Source organism: Microcaecilia unicolor, chromosome 8 (assembly GCF_901765095.1).
Source record: "Microcaecilia unicolor chromosome 8, aMicUni1.1, whole genome shotgun sequence".
Lineage (NCBI taxonomy): Eukaryota > Metazoa > Chordata > Amphibia > Gymnophiona > Siphonopidae > Microcaecilia > Microcaecilia unicolor.
Window position 1 is genome coordinate 233,032,616 of NC_044038.1, and position 27,440 is coordinate 233,060,055.

At 46.3% G+C, this 27,440-nt stretch overlaps 1 protein-coding gene across 2 annotated transcripts in view; it reads right to left on the minus strand.

The window, feature by feature from the left end:
- CTNNBL1 (catenin beta like 1) overlaps positions 1–27,440 on the minus strand; it is a 297,567-nt gene that overhangs the window by 85,707 nt on the left and 184,420 nt on the right. For both annotated transcript variants that reach the window (XM_030212603.1, XM_030212602.1), the window contains 5 exons: positions 22,689–22,782; positions 21,021–21,112; positions 16,439–16,511; positions 16,161–16,219; positions 14,407–14,555 (listed from right to left, as the gene is read on the minus strand). In XM_030212603.1, coding sequence (XP_030068463.1) covers positions 14,407–14,555; positions 16,161–16,219; positions 16,439–16,511; positions 21,021–21,112; positions 22,689–22,782 — 467 coding nt within the window. The remainder of the gene's footprint in view (positions 1–14,406; positions 14,556–16,160; positions 16,220–16,438; positions 16,512–21,020; positions 21,113–22,688; positions 22,783–27,440) is intronic.

Genomic DNA, 27,440 nt, shown 5'->3' on the forward strand with positions numbered 1-27,440 from the left:
TCCCACATTTTCCCACCTATTTGCGGGCTCAGTGTGGCTTACAATACATTGTAACGATGGAAGTACAATAAGTTATTACATGATTAAGGTTACATTATGAGGAGTTGAGTTGAAACAATGTCCAGGTATCGATAAGGGGAAAGAATAATAGTGAAGAGAAAAGGGCTGGGTGTGTTAGAATTATGGGGATAGGTGTAATAGGAGAATGTGTTAATGCGTTGCCAACAGTGTGTGGGGTCTTCATGTGCTTTGATCCTTTTGATAGATTTTTTTCAAAGAGATGAGTCTTTAGTAGTTTGCGGAAGTTGGTTAGTCCACAGGTCGTTCTTAGGTTTCGTGGTAGTTTATTCCAGAATTGCGTACTCATATAGGAAAAGGTTGATGCCTGCCTCACTTTGTATTTTATGCCTTTGCAAGTTGGGAAGTGGAGGTTAAGGAAAGTTCTAGACGATCTTTCGGCATTTCTGGGTGGTAGGTCTATTAAGTCGGACATGTAGGCTGGGGCTTCACCATTAATGATTTTGTGGACTAGTGTGCAGGTACTTTTTCTTTCCCTAGTGGGCTCACAATCTAAGGGCTCTGTTTTGGCATTTTTTTTTTTTTTTGTATCTGGGGCAATGGAGGGTTCAGTGACTTGCCCACAGTCTCAAGAAGCTGCAATGGGAATTGAACCCAGTTCCCCAGTATCTCAGCCCACTGCACTAATCATCAGGCTACTTCTCCTAATGGCCAGTGCAGTGAGCTACACACCAACTGGCACTGTCAGGAGAAGACCACAGCATGAACCTGTACTGTAAGGAGCAAAACTCAGAGAAAAGGAAAGGAAAGGACTTATATACTGTCTTGCATGAATCTGTTCATAAAAGTGGTTAATAAATCTCAATAAATAAATACCTATGTACATGAAAGCTCTCATCTAGAGAATACTCTCTGTGCCCTTGGAAGAATGCTCACAAAGGCAAACTAGACTCTTAATCTACTACTACTTATCATTTCTATAGCGCTACTAGACGTACGCAGCGCTGTACATTTGAACATGAAGAGACAGTCCCTGCTCGACAGAGCTTACAATCTAATTAGGACAAACAAGAGATAAGGGAATATTAAAGTGAGGATGATAAAATAAGGGTTCTGAACAAGTGAATAAGGGTTAGGTGTTAAAAGCAATACCAAAAAGGTGGGCTTGCAAGGGCAGGCTTCTGTTTCTGTGAGTCTGATGTCCTGCACGTACGTGCAGGACGTCAGACTCACAGAAACAGAAGCCTGCCCTTGCAGATCAGCAATGTGGCCGTGCCGGATAAGAGGACTTTAGGATATCCACAATAACTATGCATGAGATAGGTTTACTACTACTTATCATTTCTAAAACGCTAGTAGACGTACACAGCGCTGTACACTTGAACATGAAGAGACAGTCCCTGCACGACAGAGCTTACAATCTAATTAGGACAGACAAACAGGACAAACAAGAGATAAGGGAATATTAACATGAGGATGATAAAATAAGGGTTCTGAACAAGTGAATAAGGGTTAGGAGTTAAAAGCAGCATCAAAAAGGTGGGCTTTTAGCTTAGATTTGAAGACGGTCAGAGATGGAGCTTGACGTACCGGCTCAGGAAGTCTATTCCAGGCACCACAATAGAGCTTAAATAGTGTTATTACAGAGGGGTCAAGCACCTGGGAAATAGCAGGCCAAATTTCACCTGAAAGAGAAAGAGCTCCTTGAGGACCTCACAACATCAAGCCACCGACAGGAGAAAGAAGGCAAAACAAATGTCCTGTAAGGAGGTCCCGATGCTCAACAGCGCCGGAAAATACCACAACAGCACCCAAAAATAACTTCCTAATGCTCGACGCAAATAGTATGCAAACGATATGCACACTGCTAGTGTCGAGCTTTAGGAAGTTGAGTGGCAGGATTGTGTCAGGGGCATGCGTTCAACAGCTGTACATAAGCAAATCTCTTGTGCTCATGCCCAATCCTACCGGGGGGGAGGGGGGGGGAAGAGGAGGAAGTGCAGCCGAGAGCTTTATCCAAGGAAACAGCTTGCAAGTTCTTCTTTTAAAAGATTGAAAGCAATTGAAAAACAGGCTGGTCCTTTAAAAAAAATTAAATGCCCAGGGCAACAACCTCGACAGCCCACCTTATTTCTAGACCTTCCAAGCCCCTTTTCCCTTGTAGGGCTTTTCGATTCCCAAACTGAACCGGAACAGGAAATCATTACACAGAATATTCACAAGCTCCAAAACAGGCTGTGCTCAAACCAGAAATGAGCAGTACACATGCAGTTGAAAGGCGACAGTTGCCCTTTGTTTTTAATATGGAGGTCGATGGCTCAAGAGTTTATTTTAGACCAAACTTAAAGGCAGGTCTAAGCTATCTGCTTTTCTGGATAGTTACAATGATTATATGCGAGATCAGTTTAAGTAGCTGGCTCTCACCTGTGTCCCTTGCCTCCTTTCTTTAGTTTTGTCTAACGCCTGCTCTGAGCTCATTTATTAAACAACTAGTAAAAAAGGCCCATTTCTTAAGGCAAGGAAACAGGCGCTAGCAAGGCAATCCCCCACCCTCCCTCGCTGTGTCGCTCTGTCCCCTCTCAGCCTCCCTGGCCTGCCACCCACCCAGTTCAAGGTCCCCTCACGCCCCTCCCACCGAATTCCAGACTCCGCCCTCCCTCCGTTTTCAACACCACCACCACCCCCCCCCCCCCCCGGTGTTACGGACCCCTGTACCCCCCTTCCGCGACCGTCGACCCCCCCCCTTCTCGCCGAAAACCGTCCCCCGCCGCCGTTGAGTACCTGTGCTGACGGGGGACCCCAACCCCCGTCAGCCAAAGTCCTGTTCTGGCCTTCGCGGCGTTGCTTCCTCAATGATCTTCTGTTCAAGTTTCTGTGCATGCGTCCGACGTCAGACGCGTGTTTCCCTACTCCTCCTCTTGCCTGGGAATCAGCTGTCACTGACATCAGTGCGTTCTAGCCTGCCTAGCAGACCACCTCCGAGGGAGCCACGGTCCCAGGCACATTAGAACGTTGGAGGTGAGAATTATTATATAGGAAGTCTATTTCACACTTGTATCTATTTTGTTTTGTAACTGGTTAACTTATAGCCCAAAACCAGAGGTGTAATCAGCTCAGGAAACAGAACAGCAAACTGCACCAACAAATCTGATGTTCTTTATTGTAAATGGCAAAAATCTTATGATATGGCACCATGTTTTGCCCTGCGGCTCCTTCAACTAAAAACACAAACATGCAGACAACTACTACTACTACTTAACATTTCAGCGAATGCTACATACCTGTAGAAGGTATTCTCCGAGGACAGCAGGCTGATTGTTCTCACTGATGGGTGACGTCCACGGCAGCCCCTCCAATCGGAAACTTCACTAGCAAAGTCCTTTGCTAGCCCTCGCGCGCCCGCGCGCACCGCGCATGCGCGGCCGTCTTCCCGCCCGAAACCGGCTCGAGCCGGCCAGTCCAGTATGTAGCAAGACAATACACTTCAAGGGAAGACACAACTCCAAAGGGGAGGCGGGCGGGTTTGTGAGAACAATCAGCCTGCTGTCCTCGGAGAATACTTTCTACAGGTATGTAGCATTCGCTTTCTCCGAGGACAAGCAGGCTGCTTGTTCTCACTGATGGGGTATCCCTAGCCCCCAGGCTCACTCAAAACAACAACATTGGTCAATTGGGCCTCGCAACGGCGAGGACATAACTGAGATTGACCTAAAAAATTTACCAACTAACTGAGAGTGTAGCCTGGAACAGAACAAACAGGGCCCTCGGGGGGTGGAGTTGGATCCTAAAGCCCAAACAGGTTCTGAAGAACTGACTGCCCGAACCGACTGTCACGTCGGGTATCCTGCTGCAGGCAGTAATGAGATGTGAATGTGTGGACGGATGACCACGTCGCAGCTTTGCAAATTTCCTCCATGGTGGCTGACTTCAAGTGGGCTACCGACGCAGCCATGGCTCTAACATTATGAGCCGTGACATGACCCTCAAGAGCCAGCCCAGCCTGGGCGTAAGTGAAGGAAATGCAATCTGCTAGCCAATTGGATATGGTGCGTTTCCCTACAGCCACTCCCCTCTTGTTGGGATCAAAAGAAACAAACAATTGGGCGGACTGTCTGTGGGGCTGTGTCCGCTCCAGATAGAAGGCCAATGCTCTCTTGCAGTCCAATGTGTGCAGCTGACGTTCAGCAGGGCAGGAATGAGGACGGGGAAAGAATGTTGGCAAGACAATTGACTGGTTTAGATGGAACTCCGACACAACCTTTGGCAGAAACTTAGGGTGAGTGCGGAGGACTACTCTGTTGTGATGAAATTTGGTGTAAGGGGCCTGGGCTACCAGGGCCTGAAGCTCACTGACTCTACGAGCCGAGGTAACTGCCACCAAGAAAATGACCTTCCAGGTCAAATACTTCGGATGGCAGGAATTCAGTGGCTCGAAAGGAGGTTTCATCAGCTGGGTGAGAACGACATTGAGATCCCATGACACTGTAGGAGGCTTGACAGGGGGCTTTGACAAAAGCAAGCCTCTCATGAAGCGAACAACTAAAGGCTGTCCTGAGATCGGCTTACCTTCCACTTGGTAATGGTATGCACTGATTGCACTAAGGTGAACCCTTACGGAGTTGGTCTTCAGACCAGACTCAGACAAGTGGAGAAGGTATTCAAGCAGGGTCTGTGTAGGACAAGAGCGAGGATCTAGGGCCTTGCTGTCACACCAGACGGCAAACCTCCTCCAATGAAAGAAGTAACTTCTCTTAGTGGAGTCTTTCCTGGAAGCAAGCAAGATGCGGGAGACACCCTCTGGCAGACCCAAAGAGGCAAAGTCTACGCCCTCAACATCCAGGCCGTGAGAGCCAGGGACTGGAGGTTGGGATGCAGAAGAGCCCCTTCGTCCTGCGAGATGAGGGTCGGAAAACACTCCAATCTCCACGGTTCTTCGGAGGATAACTCCAGAAGAAGAGGGAACCAGATCTGACGCGGCCAAAAGGGAGCAATCAGAATCATGGTGCCTCGGTCTTGCTTGAGTTTCAACAAAGTCTTCCCCACCAGAGGAATGGGAGGATAAGCATACAGCAGACCTTCCCCCCAATCCAGGAGGAAGGCATCCGACGCCAGTCTGCCGTGGGCCTGAAGCCTGGAACAGAACTGAGGGACCTTGTGGTTCACTTGAGATGCGAAGAGATCCACCAGGGGGGTGCCCCACGCCTGGAAGATCTGTCGCACCACACGGGAATTGAGCGACCACTCGTGAGGTTGCATAATCCTGCTCAACCTGTCGGCCAGACTGTTGTTTACGCCTGCCAGATATGTGGCTTGGAGCACCATGCCTTGACGGCGAGCCCAGAGCCACATGCTGACGGCTTCCTGACACAGGGGGCGAGATCCGGTGCCCCCCTGCTTGTTGACATAGTACATGGCAACCTGATTGTCTGTCTGAATTTGGATAATTTGGTGGGACAGCCGATCTCTGAAAGCCTTCAGAGCGTTCCAGATCGCTCGCAACTCCAGAAGATTGATCTGTAGATCGCTTTCTTGGAGGGACCACCTTCCTTGGGTGTGAAGCCCATCGACATGAGCTCCCCATCCCAGGAGAGACGCATCCGTGGTCAGCACTTTTTGAGGCTGAGAAATTTGGAAGGGACGTCCCAGAGTCAAATTGGAGCAAATCGTCCACCAATACAGGGATTCGAGAAAACTCGTGGACAGGTGGATCACGTCCTCTAGACCCCCGGCGGCCTGATACCACTGGGAGGCTAGGGTCCATTGAGCAGATCTCATGTGAAGGCGGGCCATGGGAGTCACATGGACTGTGGAGGCCATGTGGCCCAGCAATCTCAACATCTGCCGAGCTGTGATCTGCTGGGACGCTCGCACCCGCGAGACGAGGGACAACAAGTTGTTGGCCCTCGCCTCTGGGAGATAGGCGCGAGCCGTCCGAGAATCCAGCAGGGCTCCGATGAATTCGAGTTTCTGCACTGGGAGAAGATGGGACTTTGGGTAATTTATCACAAACCCCAGTAGCTCCAGGAGGCGAATAGTCATCTGCATGGACTGCAGGGCTCCTGCCTCGGATGTGTTCTTCACCAGCCAATCGTCGAGATATGGGAACACGTGCACCCCCAGCCTGCGAAGCGCCGCTGCTACCACAGCTAGGCACTTTGTGAACACCCTGGGCGCAGAGGCGAGCCCAAAGGGTAGCACACAGTACTGGAAGTGGCGTGTGCCCAGCTGAAATCGCAGATACTGTCTGTGAGCTGGCAGTATCGGGATGTGTGTGTAGGCATCCTTCAAGTCCAGAGAGCATAGCCAATCGTTTTGCTGAATCATGGGGAGAAGGGTGCCCAGGGAAAGCATCCTGAACTTTTCTTTCACGAGATATTTGTTCAGGGCCCTTAGGTCTAGGATGGGACGCATCCCCCCTGTTTTCTTTTCCACAAGGAAGTACCTGGAATAGAACCCCAGCCCTTCTTGCCCGGGTGGCACGGGCTCGACCGCATTGGCGCTGAGAAGGGCGGAGAGTTCCTCTGCAAGTACCTGCTTGTGCTGGAAGCTGTAGGACTGAGCTCCCGGTGGACAATTTGGAGGTTTTGAAGCCAAATTGAGAGTGTATCCTTGCCGGACTATTTGGAGAACCCACTGATCGGAGGTTATGAGAGGCCACCTTTGGTGAAAAGCTTTCAACCTCCCTCCGACAGGCAGGTCGCCCGGCACTGACACTTGGATGTCGGCTATGCTCTGCTGGAGCCAGTCAAAAGCTCGCCCCTTGCTTTTGCTGGGGAGCCGCGGGGCCTTGCTGAGTCGCACGCTGCTGACGAGAGCGAGCGCGCTGGGGCTTAGCCTGGGCCGCAGGCTGTCGGGAAGGAGGATTGTACCTACGCTTGCCAGAAGTATAGGGAACAGTCTTCCTTCCCCCGAAAAATCGTCTACCTGTAGAGGTAGAAGCTGAAGGCTGCCGGCGGGCGAACTTGTCGAATGCGGTGTCCCGCTGGTGGAGAGACTCTACCACCTGCTCGACTTTTTCGCCAAAAATGTTATCCGCACGGCAAGGCGAGTCCGCAATCCGCTGCTGGATTCTATTCTCCAGGTCGGCGGCACGCAGCCATGAGAGCCTGCGCATCACCACACCTTGAGCAGCGGCCCTGGACGCAACATCAAAAGTGTCATAAACTCCTCTGGCCAGGAATTTTCTGCACGCCTTCAGCTGCCTGACCACCTCCTGAAAAGGCTTGGCTTGCTCAGGGGGAAGAGCATCAACCAAGCCCGCCAACTGCCGCACATTATTCCGCATGTGTATGCTCGTGTAGAGCTGGTAAGACTGGATCTTGGACACGAGCATAGAGGAATGGTAGGCCTTCCTCCCAAAGGAGTCTAAGGTTCTAGCGTCCTTGCCCGGGGGCGCCGAAGCATGTTCCCTAGAACTCTTAGCCTTCTTTAGGGCCAAATCCACAACTCCAGAGTCATGAGGCAACTGAGTGCGCATCAGCTCTGGGTCCCCATGGATCCGGTACTGGGACTCGATCTTCTTGGGAATGTGGGGATTAGTTAATGGCTTGGTCCAGTTCGCAAGCAATGTCTTCTTCAGGACATGGTGCAAGGGAACAGTGGACGCTTCCTTAGGTGGAGAAGGACAGTCCAGGAGCTCAAACATTTCAGCCCTGGGCTCGTCCTCCACAACCACCGGGAAGGGGATGGCCGTAGACATCTCCCGGACAAAGGAGGCAAAAGACAGACTCTCGGGAGGAGAAAGCTGTCTCTCAGGAGAGGGAGTGGGATCAGACGGAAGACCCTCAGACTCCTCGTCAGAGAAATATCTGGGATCTTCCTCTTCCTCCCACGAGGCCTCACCCTCGGTGTCAGACACAAGTTCACGGACCTGTGTCTGCAACCTCGCCCTGCTCGACTCCGTGGAACCCCGTCCACGATGGGGGCGTCGAGAGGTAGACTCCCTCGCCCGCATCGGCGAAGCTCCCTCCGCCGACGTAGTCGGGGAGCCTTCCTGGGAGGTGGCCGCGGTCGGTACCGCACGCGGTACCGACGTCGGGGACCTCAACCTGGGCGATGGGCCAGCCGGCGCCACGCTCGACGGTACCGGTGGCGCAAGCACCGCCGGTACCGGAGGGGTAGGGCGCAACAGCTCTCCCAGAATCTCTGGGAGAACGGCCCGGAGGCTCTCGTTTAGAGCGGCTGCAGAGAAAGGCTGAGAGGTCGATGCAGGCGTCGACGTCAGTACCTGTTCCGGGCGTGGAGGCTGTTCCGGGCTGTCCAGAGCGGAGCGCATCGACACCTCCTGAACAGAGGGTGAGCGGTCCTCTCGGTGCCGATGCCTGCTGGGTGCCGAATCCCTCGGCGACCCAGAGCTCTCGGTGCCGACACGGGGAGGAGACCGGTGTCGATGCTTCTTCGATTTCTTCCGAAGCATGTCACCAGAGCTCCCCGGCACCGACGAGGAGGACGTCGAATCCATCCGTCGCTTCCTCGGGGCCGAGACTGAAGAAGGTCGATCTCGGGGGGGCTGTACCGCAGGAGCCCTCAGGGTAGGAGGAGACCCACCCGAGGGCTCACCGCCACCAGCAGGGGAATGGACAGCCCTCACCTGCACTCCACCCGATGCACCACCGTCCGACGACATCAGCAGACGAGGTCCTGGTACCACCGACGTCGATGCAGCTATCCGATGTCTCGGCGCCGATGCAGAGGCCCGATGCCTCGATGCACTCGATGCAGGGGCGGCCGAAGAAGATGGTCTGGACGCTGACGACGTCGATGCACTCGAAGATCCCGGTGCCGATGCCGACGAAGAGCCCGAGAACAACACGTTCCACTGGGCTAGTCTCGCTACCTGAGTCCGCCTTTGAAGCAGGGAACACAGACTGCAGTTCTGAGGGCGGTGCTCGGCCCCCAGACACTGAAGACACGACGAGTGTCGATCAGTGAGCGAGATAACCCGGGCGCACTGGGTGCACTTCTTGAAGCCGCTGGAAGGCTTCGATGTCATGGGCGGAAAAATCACGCCGGCGAAATCAAAAGCCGAAATGGCGAAATTTGAAGCACCAAATTTAGAGGGAGAAAAAATCTCGACCGAGGCCGAAAAGAGGCCTACCCCGACGACGAAAGAAAACTTACCGGGGCAAAAAAGCTGGAAGTACGGGGAGAATTTACACGAAACCCGGCGGGGGGTTTCCGGAGCACTTCCCGACTAGGACAAAGCTTTCCCGAAGGAAAAAAACACGTTCAAAACAAATTGGACGCGCGAGGTCGACTTTCCGGGGCTCGACACGGCGAAAACACGACCGTACCGAGTGCGGACAAAAGAAGACTGGCCGGCTCGAGCCGGTTTCGGGCGGGAAGACGGCCGCGCATGCGCGGTGCGCGCGGGCGCGCGAGGGCTAGCAAAGGACTTTGCTAGTGAAGTTTCCGATTGGAGGGGCTGCCGTGGACGTCACCCATCAGTGAGAACAAGCAGCCTGCTTGTCCTCGGAGAATAAAGCGTTACTAGGGTTACGCAGCGCTGTACAATTTAACATAAAAGGACAGTCCCTGCTCAAAGAGCTTACAATCTAAAGGGCAAGTGAACAGTCAGTCCGACAGGGGTAGTCAAATTGGGGCAGTCTGGATTTCCTGAAAGGTAAGAGTTAGGTGCCGAAAGCAGCATTGAATAGGTGGGCTTTAAGCAAAGACTTGAAAGATGGGCAGGGAGGGGGCTTGGCGTAAGGGCTCAGGAAGGTTGTTCCAGGCATAGGGTGAGGCGAGGCAGAATGAGGGGAGCCTGGAGTTGGCGGTGGTGGGGAAGGGTACAGAGAGGAGGGATTTGTCCTGTGAACGGACGTTTCGGGCGGGAACGTAAGGGGACATGAGGGTAGAGAGGTAGTGAGGGGCAGCAGACTGAGTGCATTTGTAGGTAAGAAGGAGAAGCTTGAACTGAATGTGGTATCTGATCGGAAGCCAGTGAAGTGACTTGAGTAGAGGGGTGATATGAGTATATCGGTTCTGGTGGACTATAAGACATGCAGAGTTCTGAACAGATTGAAGGGGAGATAGATGGCTAAGTGGGAGGCCGGTGAGGAGTAAGTTGCAGTAGTCCAGGCGAGAGGTAATGAGAGCGTGGACGAGAGTTCAGGTGGTGTGTTCAGAGAGGAAAGGGCGAATTTTGCTGATGTTGAAGAGGAAGAAGCAACAGGTCTTGGCTATCTGCTGGATATGCGCAGAGAAGGAGAGGGAGGAGTCGAAGTTGACTCCGAGGTTGCGGGCAGATGAGACGGGGAGGATGAGGGTGTTATCAACTGAGAAAGAAAGTGGAGGAAGAGGAGAAGTGGATTTTGGTGGAAAGACGATAAGCTCGGTCTTGGACATGTTCAGTTTCAGGTGGCGGTTGGACATCCAGGCAGCAATGTCGGATAAGCAGGCCGATACCTTTGTCTGGGTCTCCGCGGTGATGTCTGGTGTGGAGAGATACAGCTGGGTGTCATCAGCATAAAGATAATACTGGAAACCATGAGATGAGATCAGGGAGCCCAGGGAAGAGGTGTAGATTGAGAGGAGAAGGGGTCCAAGGACAGATCCCTGGGGAACACCAACAGATAGCGGGATGGGGGTGGAGGAAGATCCATGAGAGTGAGCTCTGAAGGTGTTAACCACAAACTGATACTACATTTAAATTTTTTCATATAAACTGTAGTATAAGTGTTGACATTGTAAGTAGTGTACTATGCCATACTTAATATTGTTATTTGAATATTTTACTGCTGTAACTGTCTATTGCTTATGTTTGATTTATTCTTAATGTACACCACCTTGAGTGAATTCTTTCACAAAGGAGGTAAATAAATCCTAATAAAACAGTGTGGGAAACTACAGATCCGCCTACACTGCAACATTGGCGATCCAACATGATTCACCTCTGCGCATTGGAGCGCAGGGGAGTGGATGACCTGTCGTCGCCACGCGGAGTTCAACTTTGCCAAGTATGGTCTCCATTCTGGGACTCATTGACTGCAGTAGCGCGTAGTAGAATTTTGAACTCTTAAGTGTGAAACGGTGGTAGGGGGGGATGAGGTTTGGAGGGTGGGTGGGGGGAGGGGGACTATGACAGGAGTTCAATCAATATATAAACTAGGGTGTTATCACTTTATATAAATGCTTTATCTAGGCAATGGAGGTGGGCCTTTAACTACGGTGGTTAAATTGTGGAGCGAGATGTGGCTCATGGACATGACAGTCTGAAGAAGAGTCCTAGGCTTCAGCAGATGGAGCTGGTTGAACCTAGTTTTATATTCAACAGCATGAGGGGGTTGGGGAGGGGTAAAGGAAGGGAGGGGAAAAACCAAAATGTATGTATGGTGCGTTGTATTATAGTAATGTGACTTTACATTGATAAGGGGAGTGCTATTGCAGTACCAGTATTATGTCTGTTGACTTTTTGCACCAATAAAAATATTTAAACATAAAATAGTGTGGGAGCTGTTTGTACATTTTTAAAAGTAATAAATAGAAATAAAAACAGAACAAAAAAACGAGTTACCTTTTTTAATTGGATTAATTTAATACATTAGTTATTAAGGGGTCCCTTTTACTAAAGCTTAGCATGTGCTAATGGACAATTAATGAGCAATAAATGTGAATCAAGCCATGCGGCACCGAGGGTACGGTAATGTTCGTTAGCATATGCTAAGCTTTAGTACAAGTGCCTCTAAGTTAGTCCAATAAAAAAGGTATCATCTTATTTTTCTTCTATTTCTATTTATTACTTTCAAGTATAAATTATAACACACATAATGATTGTAGAACATGCAAAAATATATTAAGATTTTATTTTAAAAAAGCAATAAGGGAAAAATATGTAGCCAATGAGTTACTTTAGGGTTGTTTTTAAATGTTTTGTTATGTAAGTGTGTAATATAATAGTTTTTTAATGAATTTTTTATAATACTTTTTATTTTTAATTCCAGGAAAAACACAGATACCCAAAGGCATCCCCATAATTTTTATAGTTCATTGGATACCCCTTGTTGGGCTTCTTGTGTATAGTGATTTTTTTTTTCTTTAATGGAATTTTAATTAATAAAGGGCATCAGATTTGTTGCTGTTCTAACTCGTATCCATTTTGTTTTGTAACCCGCCAAAAAACCAATATGCAAAACAAAATGCTAAGACTGGACAACTGATCACAGGCACAATTCCAGCATTTTAAGTTCAGAAGACTAATGTAAGGCCATCTTCCACCTGTAAATCAACATTCTGGGTTATTTGTGATCCGTGGGCAGAACAAGGACCCAGCACCAATTATGCTGCTATAAATAATGAGCATGACATGAGCTGCCCTATTAATTTTTGGCTGGTTCATCTTCCAATGCCAAAGCTTGTCCCGGGGGCTGCTATCACACAGCTGTCTTTTCTTGTTTAAATTCCAGTCTGTCCTTCACAGCTCCTTTGCCATCCGCTTACAATAAAAATAAAAATAAAAGCTCTAAGCAGGGCCTGGAGACTGTTTCTTTTTCACTGGTGTAATATTCCAGCTGGGACAGGGTCACAGACTGTGCAAGCAAATGCAGAAAATTGATTGCAGGGAAAACAAACCTTTGCAAAACTGTGAATGCTAATGCAGGTGCAAGGCATCACACTGCTAGTCTTGCTAATTAAAGGGCTTCCTGTATCCAAACAGCAAGGATAAATCTCACTTCTACAGAGACCTAAGAATAAGAGGAATATTTATTTCCCATATCCATTCAGTGCTGGATTTCTGCTACAGTAGCAACTAACAAAAACAACCAGAAAAGTGGAGAAACTGGATCCGCTAAGAGGGAAAACGCAGAAACGCCTGCCTCAGGCTGTCTCGCTGCACCCTACGCCTGGAATAAACTTCCTGAGCCCCTACGTCTTGCCCCATCCTTGGCCACCTTTAAATCTAGACTGAAAGCCCACCTCTTTAACATTGCTTTTGACTCGTAACCACTTGTATCCACTCGCCTCCACCTACCCTCCTCTCCTCCTTCTTGTACACATTAATTGATTTGATTTGCTTACTTTATTTTTTTGTCTATTAGATTGTAAGCTCTTTGAGCAGGGACTGTCTTTCTTCTATGTTTGTGCAGCGCTGCCTATGCCTTGTAGCGCTATAGAAATGCTAAATAGTAGTAGTAGTATATATGCTTTCATTGTTATCATGTACATATAGATTTAAACATCTTAATATACACCATTCTGCTGTAAGCATTTTAATGTACTTATGTTTTGTATTGTTTATTTATATTTTGTATTGTTCATTATCATGTTACCCAAGATGCTTCTGTAATGCTATTAATTTTGGTGGAAAGTAGCAGTATTACTAGTTCATGGAAATGACTTTGCAAGTTTTATACGTTTTTACTAAATCAGCCTCTTAGAGACCTGTGCTGTAGGCCCGCTAACGATAGAGAATGGATCCTCAGAAGCTTAGCGGAGATTGGGAGGTGGGGCTAGTGCTGGGCAGACAGTCTGTGCCCTGAAAATGGTAGATACAAATCAAGGTCAGGTTTACATATAAAGTAGCGCATATGAGTTTATCTTGTTGGGCAGACTGGATGGACCGTACAGGTCTTTTTCTGCCATCACCTACTATGTTACTATGTATGTTTTCTTATATGTTTCCACTATTCATAATGTATTGTAAGCCACATTGAGCCTGCAAAAAGGTGGGAAAATGTGGGATACAAATGCAATAAATACATAAATAAATATTATTTTAACTTGTAGACTCCTGAGGCAGGCGTATATCACTGAAAAACGGTGCCGTGTCTTATCTTCCACTATTAAAGAACATTTTTTAATTCCTTATTTTTTCGTCTCCTTGGTCTCTTTGGAGTGTCCTGTTGATCACACTATACTCCTCTGTTTCTGCTTTTCCACAGTAGCAACTAAGAAATGAAATGCAGAGGACAACTTTGCACTATGAAGAAGTCTATTGGAAATTAGATCACCATCAAAAATGGATGATCCACAGATCAGCTCTGGTATGCAGGACTGAAAAGGACTCCATCAGTGGCGTACCAAGGGGGGGGAAGGTCCGCCCCGGGTGCGCGCCGGTCAGCGTCGTTCGTTTCTGTGCTCCCTCTGCCCCGGAACAGGAAGTAACCTGTTCCGGGGCAGAGAGAGCATGGAAATGAACGACGTTGACCAGCGCATGGCAACCCCCCAGCGGCATACACCAAGGGGGGAGGGGGCTCTTTCGCCGGGGTGGGGTGTCCTTTCGCCGGGGTGGGGGGGGGGGCGCTGCACCCGGGGGGGGGGGGGGGGCACATCGGCAATCCGCCCCGGGTGTCAGCGCCCCTAGGAACGCCACTGGAGTCCATCCTTTGCTGAGAAAAGAGAGAGAAGTGAGCAATATTAAAAATGTAATTTAAAGATACACGCACAAACCTGAGCATTAAGTTCATCAGCTGAAGCCCCTCCCCCTTTAGAAAACGCTCTCGATTGGAGCTCAGCATCAGGCAGGAACAAAGCGAGTCGAACAGATTTTCCATCATCTCCTGCTCCTCTGCTGTGCTGGGGTTGTGACGTTTAAACACCTAAAACCAGAGAAGTAGAAAAAAGAACACAGTGTCCAAACATAAACAAAAATTAATTGCCATGTAGTTCCTGTGTATCACTCTCAAAATGTTCCATAATCTTATTTTTGTCTGCTTCGGAGAGAAAAAAACCCACAGTTTTTACCTTTGACATGTCAGAGGAAGACAAAAATGGTCAGGTGGGGAAATACAGCAGGAAACTCGAGAGAGAACAGATTTATTGAATACTACAGTCTGCCTGGACATAGCTTTCTTAAGCAGGGTAGAAATCAGCAGTTTTGTTTTTCCTATTGAAATTTTTTGCAATAAAATCTACAAAGATCATTTGTGTCATGTGCAAACTTTACTACTGCAAATGGTGCAAATGTAAAATAACACATTAAAAAGCTTTGTATTATAAACAGCAGTTCTCTTCCATGTGTGCAATGTAGAGTAAGTAGTGGTATGGCACATAAGGAGGAGTAGCCTAATGGTTAGTGCAGCGGACTTTGATCCTGGGGAACTAGGTTCGATTCCCACTGCAGCTCCGGGCAAGTCACTTAACCCTCTGTTGCCCCAGGAACAAATATACCATGTAAAACTGCTACTACTACTACTACTATTTAGCATTTCTATAGCGCTACAAGGCATACGCAGCGCTGCACAAACATAGAAGAAAGACAGTCCCTGCTCAAAGAGCTTACAATCTAATAGACAAAAAATAAATAAAGTAAGCAAATCAAATCAATTAATGTGAACAGGAAGGAAGAGAGGAGGGTAGATGGAGGCGAGTGGTTACAAGTGGTTACGAGTCAAAAGCAATGTTAAAGAGGTGGGCTTTCAGTCTAGATTTAAAGGTGGCCAAGGATGGGGCAAGACGTAGGGGCTCAGGAAGTTTATTCCAGGCGTAGGGTGCAGCGAGACGGAAGGCGCGAAGTCTGGAGTTGGCAGTAGTGGAGAAGGGAACAGATAAGAAGGATTTATCCATGGAGCGGAGTGCACGGGAAGGGGTGTAGGGAAGGACGAGTGTGGAGAGATACTGGGGAGCAGCAGAGTGAGTACATTTATAGGTTAGTAGAAGAAGTTTGAACAGGATGCGAAAACGGATAGGGAGCCAGTGAAGGGTCTTGAGGAGAGGGGTAGTATGAGTAAAGCGACCCTGGCGGAAGACGAGACGGGCAGCAGAGTTTTGAACCGACTGGAGAGGGGAGAGGTGACTAAGTGGGAGGCCAGCAAGAAGCAGATTGCAGTAGTCTAGACGAGAGGTGACAAGGGTGTGGATGAGGGTTTTGCTTTGAATGTAGTTGCAAAAACCACAGAAAGGCGACATATCAAGTCCCATTCCCTTCCCCCATTCCCCCCCTTTACAGCAGGAAAGTGAGCATCATGTCACATCCTAACGCTGGGTTTCTCCCGCAGCACTAATCCTATGATCAGAGTTAATAGCGAACATAAATTTGCATGCTATTAGCTTTGATCATAGGAGGACTATAGCCCAGCGTTATTCCGGCGCTATTTTTAGAGCACTGCTTGGAACAGCGCAGGGCTTCTGATCATCGGCCCATAAGTAACTAAACCTACTTACAGGTGCCTGACTGGCAGAAAGAAGATGTGTGTATTACTCACGGATAACTGCTGAAGAAGCACATCGATCCCATCCAACTCCCCTAGCAATTCTCTGGTACCTGAAAAAAAAAATGGAATAAAGTGTCAAATTTTACAGCACTCTAACACTGATATATCAGCAGGAGAAATCAATACTGCCTGACAGAGTACAAAGGTTTAAAAGAAAGAGAGAGAGAGAAAGGAGAGGAAACCCAGAGATGGAGCAGGGGAGTTCTACTGAAAATGCCACAAACGATCCCAGCTCCTAACTTAATAACAATAACAAGCTGTCTACTCACTGTCGTTGTTCTGTAGCAGGATGGCCAGAATCTCACTGCAGTACAGTTTGTTGGCATCAAAGGGCATCTTCGCCTGATGGAAAAACAAAAAGTCTCTCAGAGAAAGGAAAAAAAACCATAAGAGGCAGACAATACTCCCCTGCAATCTTAATCTGGGTTTATGAGAACACAATGATGTTGTTCGTCTTCTCATTTCCCCCCCCCCCCCCCCCCAAACCAACCTCCCCACTCCCCCCGTTTTCTATTTCTGTTGATGGCTCTCTCATTCTCCCTGTCTCCTCAGCTCGAAACCTTGGGGTCATCTTTGACTCTTCTCTCTCCTTCTCTGCTCATATCCAGCAGATCGCCAAAACCTGTCGTTTCTTTCTTTACAACATCCGTAAAATCCGCCCCTTTCTTTCCGAGCACTCTACCAAAACCCTCATCCACACCCTTGTCACCTCTCGTTTAGACTACTGCAATCTGCTGGCCTCCCACTTAGTCACCTCTCCCCTCTCCAATCGGTTCAAAACTCTGCTGCCCATCTCATCTTCCGCCAGGGTCGCTTTACTCATACTACCCCTCTCCTCAAGTCGCTTCACTGGCTCCCTATCCGTTTTCGCAACCTGTTCAAACTTCTTCTACTAACCTATAAATGTACTCACTCTGCTGCTCCCCAGTATCTCTCCACACTCGTCCTTCCCTACACCCCTTCCCGTGCACTCCGCTCCATGGATAAATCCTTATCATCTGTTCCCTTCTCCACTACTGCCAACTCCAGACTTCGCGCCTTCTGTCTCGCTGCACCCTACGCCTGGAATAAACTTCCTGAGCCCCTACGTCTTGCCACATCCTTGGCCACCTTTAAATCTAGACTGAAAGCCCACCTCTTTAACATTGCTTTTGACTCGTAACCACTTGTAACCACTCGCCTCCACCTACCCTTCTCTCTTCCTTCCCATTCACATTAATTGATTTGATTTGCTTACTTTATTTATTTTTTGTCTATTAGATTGTAAGCTCTTTGAGCAGGGACTGTCTTTCTTCTATGTTTGTGCAGCGCACGCCTTGTAGCGCTATAGAAATGCTAAATAGTAGTAGTAGTCTTTGCTTAAAGCTGTCTTTCCTAACTCAGTCTTGGAGGAATTACCTAACCAGTTTAGTTTTCTGGATAGCCAAAATGAACACAGGTGAGAGCCAGCTACTTAAACTGATGTCGCATATAATCATTGTAACTATCCAGAAAAGCAGATAGCTTAGACCTGCCTTTAAGTTTGGTCTAAAATAAACTCTTGAGCCATCGACCTCCATATTAAAAACAAAGGACAACTTGTCGCCTTTCAACTGCATGTGTACTGCTCATTGCTGTTTTGAGCACAGCCTGTTTTGGAGCTCATGAATATTCTCTGTAATGATAGGTTAGACCTGCCTCCAAGACTGGGTTGGGAACCTCTGGGCTAAAATAAACTCTCGAGCCACTATCTGTGAAATCTACCAGGATGGCACTGGTAGAATCATTGCTCTATGGTATGACGTGTGGCATAAGGCAAAGCAGTTCTTAGATTTTTGCCAATTTGAGTCCCATCTAGAGACATCAGGAAATATAAATACTTGCTCGGCCATAAAGGAAACATTTCAACTCTATAGTAAAGTCTCAGAATAGAATTTTTATCCTGAAGAAAAATAAAGAGTTGACCTGCCAAAACTTTCAATTTCAGATGATTCCAGAATCCTAGAGTGATCTAGATATCTTACATACTCCACCACCTCTGATAATGACGAGTAATACATCTTCTGAACTGGGGTATATTTGACTCTGAAAACTTCAAAGTACTAATCAAAGTGAGCCAGAGTTTTATTTTTCTTTCAATTATTTTTTTGTGATTTGATGCCCTTTATATTGTATTTGTTAGTGGTGTACATACCTTGCTCTGTTTCTGTACAGTGTAAATAAAGGTTAAAAACAACAACAAAAAAAGCTGGCTGCTAAATGTTTTGCACTGCTCTGAGGGGGATTTGAACAGGTTCTCCTGGATGTCAAGCCCAGTGCTCTAACCACTACTCCATTTGACTCTGTGGTAGAAAACTGAGCCAGAGAAGCTGCCGGCATTGTAAAATGGCAGGCACAGACGTTTTGCAGCCCTAAACAAGAGTAGGAGGGGGAAAGGAAGGAGACAGGGGAGGGGCAAGAAGAATCTGGAATGGAATTGGAAGGTGGGAGAAGTAGCAGGTGTGGAGATGGAGGAGTTTCAGATAACAGACTTGGGTGGGCAAAAACGGCAATCAGGCTCATAGACTCTCTCAGCTCTCTAGCAGGCAGCACAAATGCAAAAAGTCACAGGGACATTCTGCAGTGGCATTTATTCGTGAATTAAAGTGATCTAAGTCCCAACGTTCAGGCATGCTATCCAGAATCAGGGATAGATCCCGTTATCACCTTCCAGTGCTGCATAAAATGTTCCTCCCCTCAATTCCAATCGTCTTATCTTCCATACGGTACTACTCTTCAAAAAAATTGCTCATACAACCAACTCCCCCGTTCCTACATTTGTTTTCTCACCCCTCCCTTGTATGTTATTCAAGAAAAGTTGTCCCTTCCCATCCTCGCTCCCTGCTGCTGCAAAAAACAACTTCATTACAAGCAACAGATTTGTGCTGACAAGCCACAAACTTGAACACCAATAATCTTGATGTGTTCAATTGAATGGCTTTAGTAACTGTGGAAAAAATAGTGAGCACAAGTCTTTCATGGCATCTGTGAAAATATTCATCCCTGGGGATGTTTGTTTATCTTTAAAATGATCTCTATTCCAAGAGAAGCATTTAAAAAGCAAAGAAGGGATTTAGAAAAAGCTGAACAGTGTCTCATTAGGTTAAAAGTACAGTGCCTTATTCATTTATTTTAAAACTTTTATCCCGCTTGATCCATAGTTCTCAGCAGATTACATACGTAATATAAAAATAAACTAGACATTACCCAAATGACATGACAAAATAACTGTTAAAAACAAACAAAGCCCCAGAGCAGATGTGAAATCATCATTCATTACCCCAACTGTAGGCTGGTAGAAGCAAAAAGCATGAGATTATGTATATATGCATTTGGAATGGCTAACGCACCCAACACAAGCTAACTGACTGGCCGTGGAGGGAAGAGGAAAAAGGTTATAAATGTGCAACGAAAAACAGCCGTGCTACAGAATGTGATAGCTTTACAAAAACTGCAAAGGCATTAAAACAAAAATTTCCTTCTCGCAGGATGAGGGTGTGGAGAGCTCGCTATACCTAAGGTAGTAAAGGTTAACACTGCTACAGTCAGGTTTCTCCATTAATGCAGTGCCTCTTCAATGCTTAACAAACCACATTTTAAGTGCAAGAGGACTGAATCAGTCAGAAAAATGTGAAGCTAAAAACATCCAAGGAACAGATCTACTTTACCCAACCCATATACGACACTGATGCATCCTGCAGATTCTGAGATCCTATTTTACAAACAGGAAGATCCTACCTCCAGGTATAGAAAGACTGAATTGTTTACTGGAGAAAAATCTGTTCCAGTTTTCAATGTTTAAAGCACGCTAAATACATTTACAATTGTCCCTCACTTTTTGTGATGAAGCTTGGCACAGAAAATGCATCGGTTATGGCATGCCATTCTGATTTATAATAAATCGGAGCCAGCTCTTACAAGGCACGCTCATTTCTCTCTCCAAATCACTTTCTCCTAGAGCAGGCAAAAGCACTCTGAATCCTCTGAAATAGTGCAGGAGGGTAGGCAGGCGCCGGCATGCTAGAAAAGTGACAAGGATTCAAAGCCTCAACCAGACCTGACAAAATCAAAGGTCGAAGAATGTGTTTCATTAGCAGGGGTTCCTCAGAGAAGTGATGGCTGTTTGCTTTCTGTCAAATTAAACACAGTACCCAGGATGGCAAGATAACCCTGGGCTACGCTGTGTATGGTGGAATGGGATGGAGGTGAGTCTCTATTTCACATTTGCATTTTACTACATTAACTGGAGAACTTCAAATGTAGCAGGTTTTTTTTTTTTTTTTTTTTGCTTTTCAAGGTGTGAAATCATTTGGTTGTAATTATAACACCAAGACAAAGAGGATTATGCTCAGCAAGAGTCAGTCCATAAATACCCACTCAGAATAAAATTTTGGGGATGGGTAGTTGCTTTTCTAGCATTATCCAAGAAGAAATGTGAAAAATTATGATTAAAAATGATCGCTTAATGTCTTGCAGACCATCAATGGGCCGCATACTAATAACTCTCCTTCCATACAGCTGTTTCCTCTCCACTCCTTATCCAAACCCAATCACCAGTGTATTACCCTCTTCTGAACATATATTTTGAAGGTTAGTGTAGCAACTTGAGAACCAGGGGAACCGGGTTCAATTTCTACTGCAGCTCCTTCTGATTGGGCAAGTTGCTTAATGCTCCGTTGACCCAGGTACAAAACAAGTACCTGTATATAATATGTAAACCGCTTTGATTGTAAACCACAAAAAAGGAGGTATATCAAATCCCATCCCCCTTTCCCTTATTCTCATGAACTCTCCATTTTGAAATCAAATCTGCAAAACTTGTGGGAGACCCACCTTCAATCTCTTGAGCAGCCACTGCATAAGACCCTGTTGGACAGCTTCTGTGCATATTTCTGGACGGAATTCAGTCATGTTCTCTATGATAGCTGAGGAGATAAGTACAGACCAAACGGGGGAAAATAGTAGGTAAAGGAGGGTGGGAAAAGGGAAGGTTTTGAATGGTTCAATTGTTTTCATTAACATATAGGTGGTATACAAAGCTATGTATTCATTATTTAATTTAAATATTTATTAAATATTTACTGGTTAAGAGCAAGAGAGCTTATCTACAGAATATCAACAATCCATCCAACTGCTGGAGACGTCTCTAATGGTGGGTAGAGCTGTTTTATATTTTTATGTTTTTGTTTTATGTTTGCTCTTTTTATATTGTTGTAAACTGTTTTGGATGATCAATAGGCCAGGAATGCCGTATATAAAAGGTTTAAACAAATACATAGTTAACATAGTAGATGACGGCAGAAAGACCTGCACGGTCCATCCAGTCTGCCCAACAAGATAACTCATATGTGCTACTTTTTGTGTATACCCTACTTTGATTTGTACCTGTGATCTTCAGGGCACAGACCATATAAGTCTGCCCAGCACTATCCCCGCCTCCCAACCACCAGCTCTGGCACAGACCGTATAAGTCTGCCCAGCACTATCCCCACCTCCCAACCACCAGCCCCGCCTCCCACCACCGGCTCTGGCACAGACTGTATAAGTCTGCCCAGCACTATCCCTGCCTCCCAACCACCAGTCCCGCTTCCCACCACTGGCTCTGGCACAGACCATATGTCTGCCCCGCCTCCCGATCTCGACTAAGCTAAGCTAGGATGTCCACACTTATCTTAGACTGGAAAGCACACCAAGCACTATTCATTCTTCAACCATCTCCGACATGGGTTCACATTTCAATGAGGGATCTGCTTCAGGAGTCTTTCATAAGAAGTCTCTCAATGAACATCTAAGTCTCACCACGTCTCCACTGAAATGCTTGTTGACAAAGACCTCTAGAGCAAATTCCTTATCAAACCATGAACCCATGTCAAGGATAGTTCAAGAACAAATGGCATCTCGTGATCTCCACTCTAAGTTATATGTGGGCATCTTGGCAGTATGGATATTGTGAAAATCCTAAAAATTAATTTAAAAAAAAAAAAATGCGTTAAGACTCAATTATAATGGTTAGAACATGCACCAATATATATCAGCTGAAGTGCAGGATGTGAGGGGGAAGAAAGAGCAGGGCCGGAGACCGGCGCTGGACAAGGCTTCAGCTGGTGGGGGTTGGGGACCCCCGCCAGCAAAACCAGGGGCCCAGAGGAAATTTAAGGGGGCCCCACGTAGCTACGGCACTGGTTCTAGGTGAAGGATTTTCAACTCAGTCTTTACATACCTCTAAATCAGTTGGCTTTTCAGAATAGCCACAGTGAATATGCAGGAGAGGTTTTTGCATGCACTGCCTACACTTTAGGCAAACTTCCCTCATTAATATTTGTATTTCGATACCTTGAAAGCTCAAATGGCTGGGGTAACTTGAGGACAGCTATTGTTACAGTACGTGCAAAATGAACTCATTTGGGCACACTGCCCCAAAAGACTATCTAAGTGGTGGATAAGGGAGATAGCGAAGACATGAAGAAAAAAAAAACACTGGTGGAAAACATCCAGCTTTACCAAGTGTGTTGTGGACTCCATCTGACTCTTCTTTAACGCCCTCATCCAATCGCTCCAGGTTCTGGACCAAAAGGGCTATGGCCTGCCCATCAACCTGGGGGAGGAGAATTAGAAAAAAGAAACTGAAGAAATAAAATTATTAATAAATCAAAACACCCACTGATGCCAAGCAAAACACTTACCAAAAAGGAATGAAGTGTATCAGAGCTCTATGAGGAGTCTTCATGTCCCTCCCACAACTCAAGGTTAAAATCTTTACGTTTGGATTTTAATTCAAATGTACAGTAGGCAGGTGTGTTCCAAAACCTTGCAACACCCTGGATGGGGCAATGCTGAGACTGGTGAGATATGCTCCCTCCAATGCTGACGGAGGAAGGTGTCTGTGGGGGGGGGGGGGGGGGGGGGGGGGACCTCTCACTAACGATATAGCTGCCAGTGGCCCTCTCCGGGCTATACAGAAGTGGCTGTGCAAAAGTTAAATTCAACAATAGTGACAGTGACAGCTGCTGCCTGGTGTCCTAGGCACCTGCCTATCTTGCCTGCCTCTTCTTAATGGCACCGACAATAGGATCCCTCTTTGCACCAGAGAGCTTACAATCTAAGGGCCCTGTTTACTAACCCACGCTGTAGGTGTGCAAACTTTTTAGCGCGTTCTAATGCTAGAGACACCCATAGGAATAGAATATACATAGTAACATAGTAGGTGACGGCAGAAAAAGACCTGTACGGTCCATCCAGTCTGCCCAACAAGATAAACTCATATGCGCTACTTTATATGTACACCCGACCTTGATTTGTATCTGCCATTTTCAGGGTACAGATCGTAGAAGTCTGCCCAGCACTAGCTCCGCCTCCCAGCCACTAGCCCCGCCTCCCAATCTCCGCTAAGCTTCTGAGGATCCATTCTCTATCGTTAGCCTGCCTACAGCACAGCTTAGTAAACAGGGCTCTAAGAGGCTAATTTAGTAAAAACGTATAAAATTTGCAAAGTCAGCTCCATGAACTAGTAATACCGCTACTTTCCACCAAAATTAATAAAGAATGGTGTGAGCTAAGCAAATACAAACGACTACAGTATATACCAAGATATAGCTCAGCAGACGGGAAAATGCATAAAGCCAGGTCACACCTAAAATCTCTTGGTACACGATCACTGCACATGCTAAACTACTGTGGTACAAAACAGTCAAATAATACTCCAATCAACCCGGAAGCCAGCTCCTGCGCCGGCTCTCCTAACAGCTGCTCATCTCATCTTCCTTCATTTATTTTACTGCCCTTCGACAATATCACTTCCAGCTTCTTTAATACCGAGGTGGAAAATACATCTCACTGAGAAAATGCAATCCCAGTTGGAAGGAATACTGTATATTCAAAACATGGTATGAATTTTCACAGCTCTGCTGCTTAGATAATTTCATCTCGCCACAGAATTGCACTATGTTAACAGGCCAGAATGAGCTCATTAGAAAATAGCAAATGCAGGCACTTGATGTACACTGCATATTTAATGTGCTTGATTTCTTATTCTTTCCAGAAGCAGTCTCGTTTTCACCACACTTTAGCTGTACTCTTTCCTTAAACAGATTCCCACAATTCATGATGGCGTCTTGCCCAGTCAAGTGAAAATATTCCCGGCTGGATACTGAATTTAGACCTAAACGGATTCCAAGCTTATCACCTTGAAAAGGGATCCTTAGTGGTGCACAACCAAGACATTTTCCCCACTGCTAGCATAAAGGGAAAGGGAATGGGACTTGATATACCGCCTTTCTGTGGTTTACAAACAGGCACTTCTTTTGTACCTGGGGCACTGGAGGGTTGACTTGCCCAGAGTCACAAGGAGAGATCATAAATCTTTAGCCAGCATAAACTCATTCTGCCAGGGAGGTCACTGACTTGGTTAGACCTACAGATATACATTTTCAAAAATAAGCAATTGTGCAGCCAGCTTTATTTCTATATAAGACCATGCATGCACAAAAAGGTGTATAGATTTTGAAACACATTAAATCTCACCATTATCAGACTGGATGCCCATTCCCTAGGCACTTAAATATCTGGAATAATCCCAACCACACGTTCACCAGGTTTATTTCTTACGTTGATATGGAGGTATAACGAGATTGTAAGCTCTGTCGAGCAGGGACTGTCTCTTCATGTTCAAGTGGACAGCGCTGCGTACGTCTAGTAGCGCTACAGAAATTATAAGTAGTAGTAGTAGTAGTCTTTGGGATTCCAGAATCTTGCTACTTTTTGGGGTTCCAGAGTCTTTACTTTGGAGTTCCAGAATCTTGCTAATCTTTGGGATTCCAGAATGTTGCTACTCTTTAGGATTCTACACAGAATCTTGCTACTCTTTGTCCTTATCCTTTATTTGTCCTGTTTGTCTGTCCTAATTAGATTGTAAGCTCTGTCGAGCAGGGACTGTCTATTCATGTTCAAGTGGACAGCGCTGCGTACGTCTAGTAGCGCTACAGAAATGATAAGTAGTAGTAGTAGTAGTCTTTGGGATTCCAGAATCTTGCTACTTTTTGGGGTTCCAGAGTCTTTACTTTGGAGTTCCAGAATCTTGCTAATCTTTGGGATTCTGGAATGTTGCTACTCTTTAGGATTCTACACAGAATCTTGCTACTCTTTGTCCTTATCCTTTATTTGTCCTGTTTGTCTGTCCTAATTAGATTGTAAGCTGTCGAGCAGGGACTGTCTCTTCATGTTCAAGTGGACAGCGCTGCGTACGTCTAGTAGCGCTACAGAAATGACAAGTAGTAGTAGTAAGTATCCATTGGGAGTTCAGTAAGTCCTGGAGACTTTTTGTGAAAAATGTCCGAGCAACAATAGTTGGAATTTATTGGTTGCACAAGTTCTGGCGGATTATGAAAGCACTAGTGTGTCATTGATGAAGAAACCAAAAATGGGGCACCTTACTGGATAGAACATATTTACCAAGAGGTGCAACAGATAAGTTGATTGGTCTAATGTTATGGACAATGAATTGATTTTTTTTTTTTTTTACAAATCTGGGGCCACACTGAAATTCCTATTTTTATAGGACACTCATCACAGTGAATGAAAGCACTCAGTAATAGTTTATGTATATAGATTATGAGGGGACTTCTATGATGTAACCTCCGCTCACAGGACAAATCCCTCCTCTCAGTACCCTTCTCCACCACCGCCAACTCCAGGCTCCGCTCATTCTGCCTCGCCTCACCCTACGCTTGGAATAAACTTCCTGAGCCCTTACGCCAAGCCCCCTCCCTACCCATCTTCAAATCCTTGCTCAAAGCCCACCTCTTTCGGCACCTAACCTTTATACCTTTCAGGAAATCTAGACTGCCCCTATTTGACTGACTGTACATTTGTCCTTTAGATTCTAAGCTCCTTTGAGCAGGGACTGTCCTTCTATGTTAAATTGTACAGCGCTGCGTAACCCTAGTAGCGCTTTAGAAATGTCAAGTAGTAGTAGTAGTATGTGATAGACCAAGTACTGCTTTATTAGGCTCACAATTTGCCGGTTCTCTTTGAATAAATGCCAGCGAGCGCTCGGTAATACGCTAATAATTCACCCCATTTTGTTAAAAATGTTATGTTTATAAAAATATTTTGGGGTGCAATTTGAAGGTGCAATTCTTCAGAGTTGGTTTTGCAGTTAAACACGTAGTGCAGAAGTGAAAGTATCCTTAACCAATTAACATAATGAAAAATGTATTCAGGATGCCGAGGGTAAAGCCGTTTCCCAAAGCCTCCCACTTTTTTTTTTTTGTATTTCTAGATTCACTTCTTATCCCTCTAGGTTTCTATTTATTTTATTTATTTATTATTTTATTGCATTTGTATCCCACATTTTCCCACCTATTTGCACTTAATTTATCACTTAATGCACAAGTTTTGCAGTATTTAGTCCACGGAGTCCTTTTAATCCAACTGTATCATACGTTTTGGCTCGTCATATCTGCTTGCCTTTCTTTCTGCCATGTCTGCGTCTCTTCTAAGCAGCTACTTGCCTCCCTTTTCATATTCCTGGGAACATTCTACGAAACTGGTGTATGCGTGGCAGCTGCTTTCCATTAAGTTCCTTTGAGTTCTGTGATACAATTGAATAATGGAAGAGCCTTTGTGCATTTAAAAGCAACCTGTAATGTCACAACATTTCACACTGGCTTTGACAAGGTTTTCTACTCTTCCCCTGTATGTTTGGCCCATGCTACTTAAGGGGCCTATCAGTCAGAACACAGGGTAAAGTAATTCACACTGCCCCGTATCTGTATCCTAGACAGAACCATCCAGCAGATAATAAATTGTTTCCTCAGATGGGAATTCACTCTCCCTTTCAAAAGGGACAATCAAATCTCCCCAGATCTGGTTCCAGCAACCAGTCTGGTGACAAGGGAAAACAAAGGAACCTTTGTCCAACGTATTAATGTTCAGTGTAGATTTTCTAAAAGGCATTCTCTTGCTTCTATTTCTGCCTCTCTATTCAATCAGCAACCTCTCTAGCAGGGGACGGTAATTAAAACAGTCCCGTAGAGCAGCAGAGGGAAATCATTCAGGGCACCCGTAATTAACCTCTGGAAGGTAACATTCTAATGACGAGGCAACAAGGCCACAGGGACTGGAAGGAAAGAGAAGAGGGAGAGGAGAACATTCTTCCACTGGCTCGTCAACAAACGCTAAACATTCACCCCCTACCACCTCCTTTAATCTCAACCTCCGAGTACAGGCTTGAGAGTCCAACTGTTTTACAAACAA